General features: G+C 43.5%; 1 protein-coding gene across 1 annotated transcript in view; it reads left to right on the top strand.

The window, feature by feature from the left end:
• Nucleotides 1-19,049, top strand: part of LOC135877750 (cytosolic phospholipase A2 epsilon-like) — a 67,209-nt gene that overhangs the window by 27,630 nt on the left and 20,530 nt on the right. The window contains exons 5-13 of the mRNA XM_065403303.1: nt 1,577-1,713; nt 3,464-3,592; nt 4,842-4,882; nt 5,510-5,552; nt 6,390-6,465; nt 9,363-9,532; nt 9,659-9,754; nt 10,581-10,618; nt 15,661-15,796. Coding sequence (XP_065259375.1) covers nt 1,577-1,713; nt 3,464-3,592; nt 4,842-4,882; nt 5,510-5,552; nt 6,390-6,465; nt 9,363-9,532; nt 9,659-9,754; nt 10,581-10,618; nt 15,661-15,796 — 866 coding nt within the window. The remainder of the gene's footprint in view (nt 1-1,576; nt 1,714-3,463; nt 3,593-4,841; nt 4,883-5,509; nt 5,553-6,389; nt 6,466-9,362; nt 9,533-9,658; nt 9,755-10,580; nt 10,619-15,660; nt 15,797-19,049) is intronic.

Below are 19,049 nucleotides of genomic sequence, written 5' to 3'. Positions count from 1 at the left end.
ACCATCTGTCCAGTGGGGAGGGGGTTGTGAAGGGTAGGACTATAACAGCATTTAAAAGAGAACTGGATAAATTCATGGTGGTTAAGTCCATTAATGGCTATTAGCCAGGATGGGTAAGGAATGGTGTCCCTAGCCTCTGTTTGTCAGAGGATGGAGATGGATGGCAGGAGAGAGATCACTTGATCATTGCCTATTAGGTCCACTCCCTCTGGGGCATCTGGCATTGGCCACTGTCGGTAGACAGGATACTGGGCTAGATGGACCTTTGGTCTGACCCGGTACGGCTGTTCTTATGTTATGTTCTTATTCTACAGGGACATACTTAGCATGACTGATGGTGAATGTTTCCAACAATTTACCTGGATTGCAGAGCTATGTGACCTACTGAGACATGATGTTGAATCAGTTTGCAAACAATGCTAAGTGTTGCCTTGCTTGCTGAGGATAGGAGCTGCTTTCCCTGGGATAGGCACTCTTCTTCTAAGACAGGGGTGGGCAAACTGTGGCCCGGGGGCTGCATCAGGCCCTTCATACGTTTTAATCTGGCCCTCGAGCTCCTGCCAGGTAGCAGGGTCTGGGGCTTGCCCCACTCCGGCACTCCAGCCAGGGAGGGGATCAGAGGCTTGTCCCACTCTGTTCGTGCTGTGGCTCTGCATGGCTCCCGGAAGCAGCAGCTATGTCTACACTAGAGAGATTACAGCGGTGTAGCTGTAAGATCTTTCATGTAGCTGTTCTGTGCTGATGAGAGAGAGCGCTCCCATTGACATAATTAAACCACCCTCAATGAGTGGCGATAGCATGTCAGCAGGAGAGGCTCTCCTGCCGATATAGCGCTGTCCACACTGGCGTTTATGCCAGTGTAATTTATGTCGCTCAGGGGGCTGGAACATTAACACCCCGAGCAACATAACTTTTGCGGACATAAGTGGTAGCATAGACATAGCCTTATACTAATGTGAGAGGAGACTCTACCTATTATCTCCATGGAGTCACAGAGAACACAAACCACTGTGCTACCCTTGAAGAGGTTCAGTGTGTACTCCTTCCCACCCTAAGTAGGATCAGCTCCACTGATTGGCATGGAGGGAGGATAGGACCATGGCTCTCCCTATGTGACAAGTCAAAAATTGGAGTGCTTATCTAAATCTTGAGTTTTCACCCATATCTATTTCTAAATAACAGATATGTAAATAAGATTCCAAGAAGAGAGATTTTCTTCTTTTATGTTTTATCAACAAGCTTAGGGTAGGATTTTTTTTCTCTAGACCCTTCCGAAGCACTAAGGAATGTGTGACATGCAAGCTGATATACCATCTCATGTAGAGAACCTTGTAATTATGTAAAAAGCAACAGAGAGTCCTGTGGCAACTTTAAGACTAACAGATGTATTGGAGTATAAGCTTTCGTGGGTGAATACCCACTTCGGCAGATGCATGTCTGATTGCAATTATGGATTTTCTTATTGGTTATAATGTATATATATACACACATACATATATAGCGTGTATGTGTTTGTGTGCATATATATAGTTATAAATTGCTACATTGCCAATTATTCTGTACTTTTCTCCAATAGTAAGCCAGTCCGATTGCTACGTGAGCCTGTGGTTGCCGACCGCTTCAGCTGAAAAAGTCCGGACCAAAACTATCAAGAACTGCAGGGATCCAGTGTGGAATGAAACCTTCTATTTTAGGATCCAGAGTCAGGTCAAGGTGCAGAAAAAATGCCGAGTACTCTCTCTTGTGTCCAGAGGTGAAAGTAAGCTGGTGCGCCGTATTGGGGTGGCCCGGCTTCCCCAGGCGGCAATTTAAAGGGCCAGCAGCAGTTGGAGCCCCAGGCTCTTTAAATTGCCGCCAGAGCCCCGCGGCGGGGCTCCGGGGGCTATTTAAAGGGCCGGGGCTCCCGCTGCCTCTACTGACCTGGGACCTTTAAATAGCCGCGGGAGCCCTGCCGCTGCTACCCCAGGGCTCCGGTGGCTATTTAAAGGGTCGGGGCGGTAGAAGCAGAGGGGTCCTTGGCCCTTTAAATAGCTCCTGGAGCCCTGCTGCCGGAGCCCTGGGGTAGCAGCGGCAGCCGGGGGCTCTGGCAGCGGTTTAAAGGGCCCGGGGTGGTAGCGGCGGCCGAGCCCGGGGCCCTTTAAACTGCTGCTGGAGCCCCCGGCTGCCACTGTTACCCCGGCGGGGGAGGGGGAGAGCACTTACCGGTACAGGGTGGGCCGGGGCTGGCTCTGACCCCCCCATCCCCTCCCCTTCCGCCCGAGGCCCCACCCCTTCCGGGGGCCAGAGCCGGCCCCAACCCAGCCCCGTACCGGTAAGTCCCTATTTCTACTTTCTACTTTCACCCCTGCTTGTGTCTCATCTGTAGCCAGACCCTTCTGGTCTAGACAAAGCCAGGACAAGGTTTTCTTGCATCCTGCGTATAATATCCCTTCAATTACTAGATGCTAAAAGTACCCTTAAAATTCCTCTTTGAATCACGTAAGCAACTCCAGTAACACATGTTTGGAGTTTGAGTCCAATGTTTGGAATAAGACTCCAGAGGCAAGTTAGAAACATAATTTATTTTCTGGTTCTGAATTAATTCAACTGAGTTCATTGAAAATTACACTAACAAGCTGGAGAGCTAGAAAATTCTGACTTAGTTCAGATTTCACTCACTCAATTCCCCTGAAGGATATTTATTTATTATGTGTATAACACCAACATCTGATAGATGCTCTAGCAATAGAGAGATACAATGCAGAGTGACAACAAATTCACCCAATGAAATATAAATTAGAATCATTACACAATCAGAACAAATTCTCATTGAGTAGTAGCTTGAGATAATGCACAACAGCGTACAGAACTGAGACCAAGGAACTCCTGATTTCTAGTAGCAGCTTTGTTACAATATGACACATAAAGTGTTAAGCACTTTATTCAGGTGGGTCTTGCTAAGAATATTATACTCAAACATTCCCTGAACACAGCTGGTTCTGTGATGAATTTGAAGGAATATGGATCAGTAAAACCAACAGAGAACTTTAAAAAATGAATCCTTGGAAAAATTGCCAGGAGCCATAACTGCTTCCCTGTTGAATGGAAACATTTATTCTCTCATGAGTTGATAAATTACAACCGCTGTTTTTAAAATAAGATTATCTACATTTAAAATTAAATTGTCTGTTCATCCAGATGGAGAATTTTCCAGAAAGTTATTTGCAAATGGAAACAGAGTCAAAATAGAATTCCTGATACAACCTTCATTGATCAGATTAGAATATATTTCCAGTAAAGATGAGTGATTATTCACTTACTCATCATCTCTCTCTTCTTCTGTCTTTGTGCCAATTTCTCCCCCACTTCTTTCCTTCTTTATCTTCCTGTACTATATGCACACACTAAATATGGATTATTCACAGAGAACCTTGTATCCTAGATGCCATCTAACAAAGAATATATTCTTAATTTCTATTCCCAGAACGTCCTGGAACTGACAATCTTTGATGAAGACATTGTCCAAGATGATGGCCACTTCATTGTTCTTTTTGATATAGCTAAAATCCCACTTGGAGAAACAATTTTTATGACGTTCCAGTTGAATCCACAGGTGAGAACCGATATCACAAGCAGAGCGAGGTGGAAAGCATACATTTCTCTGGAATTTCCTCATAAAGTTAGTTTGTATTATATTTCTTTTTTACCTTAGTGAGTGTTAGTCTCTCTCCATCCATCCATATATCTATCCATATTTACTTCTTTCAGCCTATCTACGAGCAAAGCCTCTCTAAAATTGCTTTGACATTGTATTGAATAGTTTGGCCAGAACTGCAACATACTTTGTCAGAGGAATTTATCAAGGGTTTGATGATATTGTTGACTGAATCACCAATGTTGAACTTCTGGAGATGAACATCTCCAATTACATCACTGAGCAGTTCTGAAGAAGGGAGCTTGGTCTTGTCTTTAAAACACAGGACTGGGAGAGAGGAGGACCTGGGCTCTACCCCAGGCTCTGTTGTAGTCTGGCCATGTGACCTTGGACAAATCAATCTCTCTCTACCTGTTTCCTCACATGCAAACTCGTATCAGGACAATGGCTCTCCAAAAGGAACAGACATGTTATGAAGATTAAATAACTAATTTGGGTCAAGTGCTTTTAGAATTTCTGATGGAAGGAGCTATACAAGCAGTAAAATATTATTCTGTGTCATAACTTGTCACCATTGACCTAGCAATTATGGAGCACAATAGTGATTTTGACTCTTGAAACAGGTATTGGTCTGTACTGGTAATAAAACCAAGAATCTGATAAATATGCTGCATGAGTTCAATATTTAAATATTGGCACCAAATCCCATATTTGGCAAATAGGCAAGAAGGCACATTTTACACACTTAAACATCCCTGATTTGGATGCTCAAAGCCTTAGTTAGATTTTCACAATATTTTTTGAAGCGATATATTTTTAGCCTCTGCCTGAAGTAGAGGGACAGTTGACAGGAAAGAAAGAGATCTATTTAATATCTTATGTCCAAGCAACTAATAAGGAAAATTGAGAATGTCCTTAGTTCATTCAGTAATATCAACATCTTTTTGATCCCAGAGAGGTCAAAGCAATGAGCTTCTCACCCCTAATGGTGGGGAGAGCTTCTGGGAAGCAGAGTATTGTTAGAGACCAAAAAGTGAAGTTAACTGACTGTACTTGCAGCACAAAATGTAAGGCTACTTTGCAGAAGATCCTTGAATATCAGGGCAGGGGTGGCAGGAGGGGGAGGAAGAGTTTACACAATCAATGGGGCTGCCCTTATTTGGGAAGGTTTTTGCATGCTTCATTCATTTCTCTCTCTAATTTTCAGAGAAGGGAGGAGCTGGAGGCTGAGTTCACACTGGAGAACCTGTGGGTAAACCTCAAATATTATGAAATCAGAAATTATAATGGATGCAGCAATTCCAAGAGTAATCAATCAATAGGGAAAATATTTCATATCCCTGCTGTCTCTTCAATAGCCAGGCCCCATCTCCAGATTCCTTTCTTTTCCAAAACAGAGAACGCTTAAACAAATCTTTTTTTAAAAAAAAAAGAAAGAGGGAGAAGAAAAGAGACAAAGTGGGGGGAAGAGCACAACAAATATCCAGATCACTTTCTATTAATAATTTGTGTCACTGTAATTTTTCCTAATGATGATGTGTTATTTAGGTCCCCTATAGGAGTCCAAGGCTGGCTTCTTGGGACCAGTGAAATGCATGTCAGTGGTGTGGGCACCCCTGGCCAATTCATGGCACTGGGGGCAATGTGACCCACACAGTCATTAATGATATTACAACTGTCACAAGCCCCTCCCAGAGGTTTGACTACAGTTGAACCATCTCTGCTTCTGAGTAGCCAGTGTGACCGCTAGTCAAAAGAGTTACACTTTTATGAACAACCAAAAATTAAAATGATCAATATAAAAATGCTTAAAGTAGTATTTACTGGTAGTATGATACTGGTTGTGAAATGTGTACTTTTCATTTTGTTTTCTAGTCTGGATCTTCCTGAAACCATCATCACTAATGGAGTAGTAGTGGTAAATATTGTTTTCTTTTCTCTTGCCTGTACTGCATAGCAATACTTATCATACTGTGCAGAAACTAGAGAATCAGTAAAATGACCCAGAGCTGATACTCCTAAACACTTCCTCATGCTGAGGCAAAAGCTGAGCTTGGATAGCTTGTGAACAGTTTGCATTTCCCCACCATTCCCTACAATGTCTATGTTGGGAGTGGCTGAGACTAGAGTATCTGTGAGCTCCCTCAAGCCAGCACACCATAGAAATGACTCCAGCTGGAAAAGGTATAACAATGAACACTCACAGCCGGTGCTTTCCCATTATTCCCTGCAGTGACTGTTGGAAGAGACTTCCATTGGAGTACTGCAGGAATGACATTTTACTACTCCAGCCAGTACTCCCGCATCGTTCCATAGCCTAGCTGCCACTAGTTATGAACGCAATGAAAAATACATAGCAAATCTTCACTCGTCAAGGACATCTGTTTTCTCTGTAGCTTTATTTTTCCCCTTTGGGAGTCCTGCTGGATCCTTATAGGACCTTGAAGAATGCCATCATTTTCTCTTGCTTTATACCACTCTTCATAGAAATCTAGGGTATGTGTATCATAGCTACCATCCTTTCACCTGAGGATTAGATATGACTCTCTCTAGAGCCCGTTAATATTACTTCTTAGTCTGCCAGAGAAATCGTTGCAGAAGAATGCAAGGCACTTAGAACCAGGGAACAAGCATGCTGTCTCCACAGTGCTCCCAATATTTGCCACCCTGGTAGCAAAATAGTGGGCTGAAGAAGTAAGTCTCCCTTTGCGATATTTTCTGTGTGTAATCATCTTATTGGTCATATTTGTTACAGTCTCGTGAAATTTCCTGCTTGGAAGTTCAGGTGGATAGGAGGAGGTGGAAGAAGAAGAAAAAAACGCATTCTACAAGTGAGGTTATTGCTTCATTAACTGGTTATTAGTAGTTATAGCCTTTATAACAGCAACTGGGAAATGTGTAATCCTTATTATGGGTTACACTGGCTGAATCTATAACTGATTGTTAAAATTCCACTGCCTTAAAGCAACATTCAGGCTGAGATTTTGGACGTACTACTCCTAGTCCTGCACAGTGTACAGTCATTTATAATACTAGTGCAAAATGTGTATAAAATGTTACCAAATCTGAATGGTAGCATTTTGCACACACTTTGCACTGATGTATATGACTGATGTATTTCCTACACAAGGTGCAGGAAAATGGGGAATCAGGTCCTTGGAATTTAGATTTATGATTCCACTAATAACCATAACTCTATCCCCTTTCCTATATACACTGCAACAAGGTTTTCATTGCATGGTCATACATGAAATAAATGCTCCATTTGTTTATCTGCTGTTATAGAAAAGAACACATTTTTTATTTTTATGTGTATATATATGTGTGTGTGTGTGCAAATTACATAATATGTCACAGGTCCATTTTTATGTGACTGTGGCGGGCCTGGCACCGCAGCGCCCCTTTGTGGCAGGGGTGGGATGGGGTGCCGGCACCTCGCCACTCTCAAGTTCCTGTGCCCGCCTTTCTGTGGGCAGCCGGTTGCAGCCTAATGGCCTCCTTCCACACAATCACCCCTGTCTGGTGAGATAGTGAGGCCTAGTGGCCGGGGTCCATACAATCCCCCTCGCAAGTGGGGTCGTGTGGCCTAGCTGCCGTAATCCATACAACTCACTCCCCTACATCGGAGCCGTACGGCCTAATGGCCAGAGTCCATGCAATCCCCCTCGCAAGCGGGATAGTGCGGCCTAGCAGCCAGAGTCCATACAATCCTCCTCACAAGTGGGGTAGCATGGCCTAGCGGCCAGAGTCCCTAGGATTCCTCACGGTTTGGGGTGAGGTGGTAGGGGGACCCGGACCCACCCTCTCCACTGGGTCCCGACCCTGGGCCCTCATAGTGGCAAGCTCCCCTTGCCACCTGCTCGGCAGGGATCCGACAGCAACACGCCAAGCGCCTATGTGGCTCTAACGCCGTTTGCCTGGGTCACTTCCTACCATAAATGCCAGGTTCTCTGCTGTGGGGGGTCCTCCAGTCTGTTCTCCTCCTGTGATGTCCTCTGTCGGGGTATCAGGGGGTCAGGGCCAGCTCTGGCTTTTTTGCCACCCCAAGCAAAAAACAACAACAAACCTGCGGGGTGGCCGGAGCGGCCATGGGCAGCGGAGTGCGTGCCCCGGCTAGCAGGGGGAGGGAGCGGGGGGGGGAGAGAAAAGAGGGGCAGCCAGGGCTTCCTTCAGCGGGGCGCTTGCCACGCGGCCCCTCCCGCCGCACCGCTCCGGTCGGCAGGCAGGGAAGGACGCGGGCTGCCCTGCTGGGCTTGCTGCAAACCTGGCACCGGCTGGAGCAGACGGAGCGCGCAGCCCGCTCCCAGCAGGGCGCTCCCCTCCTCCGCCCCCTACAGGGCGGCCGGAGCAGTGAACCATTAAGAAAAAAAACCTGCGGGGCAGCCGGAGCGGCGAAGCAAAAAAAAAAAGGATTGGAGGGAAGCCGCCCCTTAGAATCCGCCGCCCCAAGTACGAGCTTGCTCAGCTGGTGCCTGGAGCCAGCCCTGCAGGGGGTGTCCCGGCTTGGCGCACTTGGATCCTGGTGCGCAAGCTCTCCCTCTTCAGGAGCTAGCAGCGTGCCTCCTTCTCCTCTGGCGGTCAGCCCAGACTGAGCAGCTCTGCAGGCTTTTATACCTGTTCTCCAGTTGGAGCATGCCCAGCAGAGCTTCCGGGGCATGGCTTCCTCTGCTAGGAAAGAAGGGTTAACCCCTGCAGTACCAGTGCGGGGCCACTCTGCCCCCTCACAGTGACCATCACCATGTAATGACTAGCTCTCTTGTAGTGTGTGTAGTGCATACAGGAATAGTAACTTTCATGTGGGAATGAAAAGATTGAACTTTCTGACTTTGTGTGATTAATATCATAGCCATAATATCACTTCCCCCAATATAAATTCCTTTGTTTTTAATTATTTTGAACTATTACAAAATAAAATCTATCTGTGTCTAAAGGTACTGTGTGCTCTGCTTGGTGCATGTGAAGGGCTGGGGTAGTGATTGCAAAAGTGGCTTTACGCTGTCTTTGAACTCCCATGGCTTCAAGAAGCTGGGTTGGCTCCTAGTGTTAGATGAGCCTCAGGGCTGCTCTAATTTATACTAGCAGTTATGGCTCTCATGAGCCTATACACCGGCTGGGAATTGGTGGCATGCTCCTTACAGTAAACCAGGGACATATGCAAAGAGAATTTCCAATTGCCCAGTTAGACTTCTAACTAGCTGGACTAGTTACACTTCTTCACACCCCCTTGTGCTGATCAAGTGTCACAAAGGAGTTGTAGCATTGGCAAGCATCTGGCCTGTTATCTGTGAAGTGACTAAAATGGACAGAAAGAGATTCATCTGGTCTATTTGTTCTTATAAAGAGGGTTATTAGCTATTGTAGGGTCAAATCCTGCAGAGCAGCTGCACCACACATCATTTGGCCTATAATAACATACAATACAATCATGTACATTTGCTGTGTCAGAATACAGTGGCAGTAAATACATGGCATCCCAAAGCACAGGGGTGTTCCGATCTGGGGTTTTTGTTCAGGCCATTGTAAAGATAGGGCCATAGGCAATATTTGAATCTGAGTCCATTTCCAGATTTCAAATCTCCCCACCCCCAGGAGCATACAGAACATGGGTTTTGATTCCAGTCCATCTCTAAGTATTTTTGTCTTTTGGTGGGTTTTTTTGTTTGTTTTTTTAGAGGCGCTGGTAAAGGTTTTGTTTGGTTTTGTTCTTTTTTTTGTCTCCATTCGTTAGAGCATGACTTCACGTTTACAGTGAAAGGATCCTTTGAAGAAACCCGTAGCCTTTCATTGTGCTGTGAGCCCAGCTTTCATCTTACAGATCCCATCCTGTTTCACTATGCCAAGCATAGCCAGCCACAACTGGATATTACAGTCCCGAAAATGAAGACACTTTCCAGCTTTGTACGTTATAATTGAACATGGTAGTAGTATGGAGTAATATAGACAGCAACATACATCTACCTTTATTTGGGAAGGGGCAGCAAAAGAGTACTACTCCTTTTAATAAAAACCCTGGTTTCTTTTCAGTGTGCTTGTATGTCATGTAGAGCAGGAAGGAGCAGAAATGGCCCTCTGACTGTGCCATTGAACTTACTTCCCTTTGATCAAGAAGTAATAGATAAGGTAAGCACTGCCAGACTTTTAGAATAATACTGAATTTTTTGTTTAAATTTTTGCTGGTTCCACCCAGAGAAACAAACCCAGCCTCCTAGAAACCAAAGAGGACGTTTTCTATTAAGGAGATTAGAAAAAGAAAATATGGGAGTGTGTCTGCCAAGCTGTGGGGAAGGGCCAGAAAACACAATGCAGCAGTTCTTTAGTGGGGGGGGGAAAGGAGGAGAAAAGAGTCTGATATCATTCACACTCAACCAGCAAGAGGGCCTAGAGCAGGAAAAGAACTGCATAGTTCAAGGTTCTTGAAAAGCCCAGTGTCTCCTAAGAATGTGGGCTATTCTATCCTAAACCCTACCACTACAGGCCAAATCCTCAGCTGGACTAGGCTCACACATCAATACTGGTACTTCAAGCTTTTGTTTCTGGTACTCCTGGCAGCCTGTCCAGGGCTTAATAATGGACTTTCCACTGGGACCTGAAGTTCCACTGCTGCCCATCTCCCATTCATGTGTGTATTCCCTAACCTGTAACAGAGCTTGGGCTGCTCCATAGCCCAGTCGTGCAATAGTGAGATGAGGCAGACAGAGGTAGATGATACAGACAAGGTCTTAACCTGGTAAATTGATGCACCAGGCTGAAAAAACAAGGAAACATTGAGATGCAAGAGAATTTTCTACAAATGTTCTTGTGGTCATATACATCACTCAGATTACTACAGCTCACGGCTTTGTGAATGTTCTGGTGACTAGGAGCAGATGAAACTCATTAAAGTGGGGAGGAAGGAAGGCTGTAGAAATATCTCAGCATTTATTATATTTACATTTCTCATTTTCAGCACAGAAAATTTGACCTACACTTTAAGACAAAACAGTGGTAAGTTTCTTTCTTGGCTCCTTGGATTCTGATGTATGGTGACGAAGTTCTGCTCTTTGTTTCTGGGGAAAGATGTGCTCATGTCATAACTTTCTGCTGGGTACTGATCTCATATTGAGACCATGTAATAAAACACACCCAGTGCAGGCAATATTTAATGAGACTTCTACGTTAGATACAGCATAAGAAGTGTTACTGATGGTAGTTTTTGAAATCTGTACGCACAGGGTGAGATTCTGTGCTGTGCTGCCAGGGCTTGTGAGGAGTTCCTTGGAAGAAAGCTTTATGAATGCTGGGCGTATCCTCCACCAGCTAAAATGAGAGGTCTTAGGGACCCTTTATGCCACTCCAGACTTTTTACTTGGCATTAAGGGTTAGAAAAAGAGATCTCATTCGTCCTGCTGATCCATTATCCTCCGAGCACCGCAGTCCACTGACCATTCTTGTGCCAGCCATTATGCACAGTTAAATCCCTTACATAGCCAGTGACATAAGACAGAAGTGTTAATAAAAGACTTGACAAAAAACATATAAACCTGCCAATTGCTTTATAAAATGTAAATTCAATTAAGATTGTATACCACAGGGTAGTGGTACCAGCCTACACACCTGGGTCCAACAGCTGTGTATTGTCATATACAGAAATTCAGGACAGGCAACATTTGGAAAAATACTTAATGGCTCAGTTATTTGCAATGTAGATTCTCAGCGTATGAAAATACATTTATCCTTTGTATAACACCTACCCTGTATGCTTCAATATTTAAATCACCTCGGTGGGAGATGACATTATAGCATGTTATGGCACCAATGTTTTATAGTTATTCTTGAAAAGACATTTTAATTCTAAGATCCTAATTTTAGCGACTTATTCATCTCTGGAAATTGCCTTTGGTGTTGGATTTCTCCTGCTGCTTCTCAGTCCAGTTATGAATTTTATTAGAAAGCTTGAAAAAATATAAGCTATTCTGAATAACATTCCATTAACAATATGTTGCATCACATTCAGTTTTGTATGAGAGAAAGTTATATATAGCATATATTTGTCATAGAATCATAAAAGATTAGGGTTGGAAGATACCTCAGGAGGTCATCTAGTCCAACCCCCTGCTCAAAGCAAGACCAACCCCAACTGTCAAGCCATATTGTTGCAGTCAGCACAGATTTTGGCCTGTATGGTGCTTACAGTGTCAATATCATTACAAAACAGTAACAAGGGGGTACACTGAAAAATATCCTAATGTTTATCAGCATCTGTTCTACTATCCACGGATATTTATTATGGGAAACATGCCTGTCTTTACAGTGGATTATGATACATTGCAGAGATTTTCAATTTGAACAACCAGTTCTTAATCCCCATAAAAATTAATGGGAAATGGGTATCCAAATCCTCTAGGCAACTTTGAACATTTCAGTCTCTGCCTAATCTTTGAAGGGCAGGGAAAGTAAGACAGCATTATCAACTTGTGCATTCCTACCTTAGCAAGAAAACAATTACAAGACTAAAGACAGAACATTTGGTCTGTCTAGGATACCCACAAATTGAAATAAATGTACCTGTGTATATTTAAACGTTTAGTCAGTTAAGTAAATGCAAACATATACTTGACTGTGTTAGATAATACAATCCTCTTTTCTTATTTTTGAACCAAAGAAGTGTAATGCCAAAAAACTATGTTAATTCTGAGTTATGGCTAAGATTTAAAATACAAAAAAAATCAAATGTTGTTGTTCACAGCGACTGTGATTTTGTCCCCTTGCACAAATATTATATTTTATATTCTCTACCAGGGTTAATGTTTATGCCATTAAATATATATACAATGTGGACAAATGATGGCTGTTACTTAAATCTTTCTCTTACTGCACTTTTTTACAATATTTTCAAAGCAGCTTCCAAAACTGTGATCATACTTGTGAATTCACCCAGATGTACAAACCAAAAAATGCATTTGAACATGCAAGCCCTTGGAATTACTCATCTTGCAGGTGCAAATGGATGCGTCTCAGAATTTTGAAGATGAAATTTAGAAGGCTCTATTGAAAATTTGACCCTCTATGTGTAACTTTGCCGTTGGAGATGCAAGTTGCCAATTCTGTTACTTGCAGCTATCTTTAGACATTTTAGATAATAAAAAATACCTTAATATCATGCAGAGCAGATAGATACTTTTGTTTTGTTAATAGAATAAAATATTACAGGACTCTGCACATATTGCTCTCTGTCTTCTCGTATAGTTTATTAGTTTGTCCATATAAAGTTGTAATAACATAATATAAGAACAGACATACTGTGTCAGACCAATGGTCCATCTAGCCCAGTATCCTGTCTTCCAATAGTGGCCAATGCCAGGTGCTTCAGAGGGAATGAACAGAACAGGTAATCATCAAGTGATCCATCCCCTGTTGCCCATTCCCAGCTTCTGGCAAACGAGGCTAGGGACACTTTGGAGCATGGTTTTGCATCCCTACCCATCTTGGCTAATAGCCATTGATGGGCCTATCCTCATGAACTTATCTAGTTCTTTTTTTAACCCTATTATAGTCTTGGCCTTCACAACATCCTCCGGCAAAGAGTTCCACCGGTTGACTGTGTGGTTGTGTGAATAAATATTTCCTTTTGTTTGTTTTAAACCTGCTGCCTATTAATTACATTTGTTGACCCCTAGTGTTATGAGAAGGCAAATAACACATCCTTGTTTACTTTCTCCACACCAGTCATGAATTTATAGACCTCTATCATATCCCCCCCTTAGTTGTCTCTTTTCCAAGCTGAAAAGTCCCAGTTTTATTAATTTCTCCTCATATAGAAGATGTGCCATACCCCTAATAATTTTTGTTGCCCTTCTCTGTACCTTTTCCAGTTCCAATATATCTTTTTTGAGATGGGGTGACCAGATCTGCACATAGTATTCAAGAAGTGGGCATACCATGGATTTAGACAGAGGCAAAATGATATTTTCTGTTTTATTATCTATCCCTTTCCTAATGATTCACAACATTCTGTTAGCTTTTTTGACTGCCACTGCACATTGAGTGGATGTTTTCAGAGAACTATCCACAATGACTCCAAAATCTCTTTCTTGAGTGGTAACAGCTAATTTAGACCCCATCATTTTATGTGTATAGATGGGATTATGTTTTCCAATGTGCATTAATTTGCATTTATCAACATTGAATTTCATCTGCCATTTTGTTGCCCAGTCACCCAGTTTTGTGAGATCCCTTTTTAACTCTTTGCAATCTGCTTTGAATTTATCTATCTTGAGCAGTTTTGTATCATCTGCAAATTTTGCCACCTCTCTGTTTACCCCTTTTTCCAGATCATTTGTGAATATGTTGAACAGGACTGGTCCCACTACAGACCCCAAGGGGGCACCACTATTTACCTCTCTCCATTCTGAAAACTGACCATTTATTCCCACCCTTTGTTTCCTATCTTTTAACCAGTAATTTATCCAGGAGAGGACCTTCCCTCTTATCCCAGGACAGTTTATTTTGCTTAAGAGCCTTTGGTCAGGGACCTTGTCAAAGGCTTTCTGAAAACCTAAGTACACTATATCCACTGGATCCCCCTTGGCCACATGCTTGTTGACCCCCTCAAAGAATTCTAGTAGATTGGTGAGGCATGATTTGTCTTTATAAAACCATGTTGACTTTCCCCCCACAAATTGTGTTCATCTATGTGTCTGGTAATTCTGTTCTTTACTATAGTTTCAACCAATTTGCCTAGTACTGAAGTTAGTCTTACCAGGGTGCAATTGCTGGGATTGCCTCTGAACCCTTTTTTAAAAATTGGTGTCACATTAGCTATCCTCCATCTGGTACAGAAGCTGATTTAAATAATAGGTTACATACCACAGTTAGTAGTTCTGCAATTTCACACTTGAGTTCCTTCAGAACTCTTGGGTGAATACCATATGGTCCTGGTGACTTATTACTCTTTAATTTATCAATTTGTTCCAAAACCTCCTCTAATGAGACCTCAATCTGGGACAATTCCTCAGATTTGTCACCTAAAAAGAATGGCTCAGGTTTGGGAATCTCCCTCAAACCCTCAGCCGTGAAGATGGATGCAAAGAATTCATTTAGTTTCTCTGCAATGGCCTTGTCTTCCTTGAGTGCTCCTTTAGCATCTCGATTGTCTAGTGGCCCCAGGGGTTGTTTAGCAGACTTCCTGCTTCTGATGTACTTAAAAAAAATTGTTGTTACTTTTGAGTCTTTGGCTAGCTGTTTTTCAAATTCTTTTTTTTGTTTTTTTTTTTTGTTTTTTTTTTTGTGCCTTCCTAATCATATTTTTACCATATTTTGCCAGAGTTTATGCTCCTTTTTATTTTCTTCAATAGGATTTAACTTTCACTTTTTAAAGGATGCCTTTTTGCCTCTAACTCCTTCTTTTACTTTGTGACACTTTTTTGGTCCTCTTACTATGTTTTTTAATTGGAGCTATGCATTTAAGTTGAGACTTTATAATGGTGGCTTTGAAAAGTTTCCATGCAGCTTGCAGGGATTTCACTTTTGGCACTCTACCTTTTAGTTTCTGTTTCACTAATTTCTTCATTTTTGTGTTGTTCTCCTTTCTGAAATTAAATGCGATGGTGGTGGGCTGCTTTGGTGCCCCCCCCCTCCCCCAAGGATGTTAAATTTTATTATGTTTTGGTCACTATTACCAAACGGTTCAGCTATATTCACCTTGTGGACCAGATCCTGTGCTCTGCTTAGGGTTAAATCAATAGTAATAGAGATAATGTCTTGTCTGTTTATGAAGTGTATATAGTTTATTAATTTAACGATATACACCTCTACCTCAATATAACGCTGTCCTTGGGAGCCAAAAAATCTTACCGCGCTATAGGTGAAACCACGTTATATTGAACTTGCTTTGATTCGTCGGAGTGCGCAGCCCCGCCCCCCCAGAGCACTGCTTTACCGCGTTATATCCGAATTCATGTTATATTGGGTCACGTTATATCGGGGTAGAGGTGTAGTACATCTTGAGATACAAATCATAACGTATAATATTTGTTCCTGTGTTCCAGCCGGGAAGACCTAGATGTGCGCTTGGGGTTTGAGCTGTGTGTGGAGGAGCAGCATTTCCTGCATAAAAGGAAAAAGGTGGTTGCTGCTGCTCTGAAAAAGGTTCTCCAGCTAGAGGAGGACCTGCAGGATGATGAGGTATGTGGGGCAGAATCCTTCCCACTCCTTCTCACAGAGGTGTGCTCAGTCAATTGGGCACCAAAATGTGGCATCTTGTTCTCTATTTTCACAATCTCCAGACGGTCAGGAAGTGAAGAAGTGGGTGGTTTTACTTTTTAGGAAGGAAATGAGTGGTCACAGATGACATTAATAACATCTTTTTACTTATATGTACAGTTCCTAAAGAGTGTTGCTTTAATAGATATAGATATTAAATACCAAGATGATTTAGGCCCATGTTCTCAGAATTACAGCAAAAGCTTTCTTAGGCCCAACCATCTTCTCAGCCAGACCATGCAGACAGACTCAGAACTTCTGTCACTCAGGCCATGTCTACACTACAAACTCATGTTGCCTCTAGTTACATTGGCTAACCACCACTGCAGTTAGTACATTGCTTGTGTGTGTAAATACTTGGCTCCTTGTGTCTGTGGTGTGCATAGTCACTAGGAGTGCTTGTGTTGATAGAGAGTGCAGTGCACCATGAGTAGGTATCTCTCTGTGCAACTCGCCACCATCCAGCGCACTATCTTTTGGGAAGTTTTGGCAATGCATGATGGGGCTTAAATGAGTTGCACAGGAGTAATTGGGAACATGGGGTCAACTTCCCAGTTTGCAACTGTCTCCATCCCATAATGTTATCTGTATCCCATAATTTTTGCGCCTTTTTTTTCAAAATCCCACAAACCCACGCCACACTTCACGCTGTCCACCATATCTGACAGAAGCATGGAGTCAGCACAGCTCTGCACTATTGTCGTAAGTGTTGCAAGCACATGATCCTGCAGTATTTGCAGAGCTGCAAGAAGAATCGAATGAGTAGGGAACATAATAATTTCTTGGAGGACAGATTGCCACGGGTCATAGTGGGAACCAATTCAAGGTTGTTGTTGGCATTCATGGAGCAGCTGCAGATGGTGAAGTGCCACTTCTGGGCCTGAGAAACAAACACTGACTGGTGTGATTGCACCACAATGCAGGTTTGGGATGACGAGCAGTGGCTGCAGAACTTTGGGACGCACATGGCCACATTCCTGGATCTGTGCGCTGAGCTTGCCCCAGCCCTCCAGTGCAGGGACACCAAAATGAGAGCTGCACTGACAATGAAGAAGCGAGTGGCGATTGCACTGTGGAAACTTGCAATGCTGGATTGCTACCGATCAGTCGGGAATCAATTTGGAGTCAGGAAATCCACCATGGGGGCTGTTGACGTGTGGTGCAGGACTGTGACTCAGCAATGCCTCGGGACATAATGGATAGATTTGTGGTACTGGGGTTCCCAAACTGCGGAGAGTGGGGAGGGGGAGAGAGAGACAGAGCTCAGATCCCTATTTTGGCACCAGATCATCTTGCCACAGAGTACATCAACAGAAAGGGCTACTTTTCTATGATTATCACTGGGATGCTTCATCAACATCAATGTGGGCTGGTCAGGGAAGGTGCATGACGCTCATATATTTAAGAACACAGGACATTTCAGAAAGCTGCAAGCAGAGACTTGCTTTCCCAACCAGATGCTTACCTTTTCAATGATGAAAGCCCAGTAGTGATCCTGGAGCACCCAGCATACATCTTGCTCCCCTGGCTCATGAAGTCGTACACCAGCCACCTCAACAGTACAAAGGAATGATTCAACTACTGGCTTAGCAGGTGCAGAATGACAATTCAATGTGCTTTTGGTTGTTTGAAGTGATGCTGGCGTTGTTCACTCACAAGATTGGACTTCAGTGAGAAAAATATCCCAATGGTTATAGCTTCCTGCTGTGTCGTAGATCATATCTGTGAAGCAAAGGGGGAAATGTTTCCACTGGGACAAAGGTGGAGCTGCTGTCTGCTGAACTTGAACAGCCAGATACATGGGCTATTAGAAGAGCTCAATGCGGAGCTATAGGCGCAGGGAGGCTTTGAAAGACCACTTTAACAGTGAGCTAGAGAAATGTGTGTTGTAGTCAGTGTTCCCTCTAATTTTTTATGTCCATGTGCAGAATGAATTTTGTTATGTGCACGAATATGGAGGTGATGTGTGACAGGTCCGTGCGGGGGCCTGCGGGGATGGGTGCCTCTCCCTGCCACGGCTGGTCCATGCTGGGTGAGAGGTATCTCTCCCTGCTGCAAGCCTGAGCCCCTGCACAGGGCTTAATAGGCAGCTGCGTGGCCACGCAGCTTAGAGGGAACTTAGGCTGTAGTGTGCTCTACCTAGCCCTGCTCTTTTGTGGCCTGGTAGGAATTGTGTGGTGATTGCTGTACACATAGGAAGATGACAATGTCAATGCACCTATTAATTTTGTTTGTGACTAATCCTATGAGTTGTGTAGCACTGTGCAGTAACAGGTAATTGGCCGCTTTCAGAACTGCTCAGTTCTCGGCAGCATATGTTGTGAACTAATAAAGATGAATTATGTTCCAAATAATAGAATTTTATTCTGTAACAAAATAAGTGCAAAAAAGTGCAATTTTAAAACAAATACATTAAAAATGTAATAAACCATAATAAATTAATAGAACAGAACGTATGAAGGGTAAAGAACATTTATGTCCATTTCAGCTACACATACACTGACCTGTGAAAGCCATGGTTGGCATATGTGAAGCTGTGATTGTCTTTAATGTCCCCTGGAGTAGAGTGGTGGGGGTAGTGCAGCAACCCCTGATGCCACATGGAACATTGAGAGGGTCCTGATATTGAGTTCTCAATGGGCTTCAGAGGGAGGCAAGCCCAGAATTGTTGAATCTGCAGATCCACCAGAGCCTGCAACATCTGTGTTTGCTGCCTGACAAGCCCCAGTATGTTCTGGTGCATCTCCCTCTCCTTTTCCTGCTGGGCTCCTGGGCCTTTCTGCTCTCCCCTCATTCCTTCTCCAGTCTGCCTGCAATGTTCATCATCCAAGCCCTGTGCTCTCTGTCTGAAGCAGCACTGGCTTGCAGGATCTCACTGAACGTGTCATCCCGAGTCCTCTTCTTTCTCCTTATCTGGCTCAGGTGTTACATGGGTGTGGAAAGGGAGACCTTAAAAGCTGCAATGGCACCAGCTGCAGATAAAACACACAGAGGTACCATTGTCAGTCTATTCATTACAGAAAGTGAAACTTAAGATGCTGACCTCACTCCCCTGGCTCCCCTAAAGTTTTAAGGACTACGTTCTCACTTCTGCTTGGGATTGCTTGCGCATGGTGCCAGTCACAGCACCAACCAGGCCTGCCGAGGGTTGAGGAAATGTGGAGGGAATTGTTTG

The sequence above is a fragment of the Emys orbicularis genome, chromosome 4, assembly GCF_028017835.1.
Source record: "Emys orbicularis isolate rEmyOrb1 chromosome 4, rEmyOrb1.hap1, whole genome shotgun sequence".
Lineage (NCBI taxonomy): Eukaryota > Metazoa > Chordata > Testudines > Emydidae > Emys > Emys orbicularis.
This window is presented reverse-complemented; position numbering and strand designations above follow the sequence as displayed.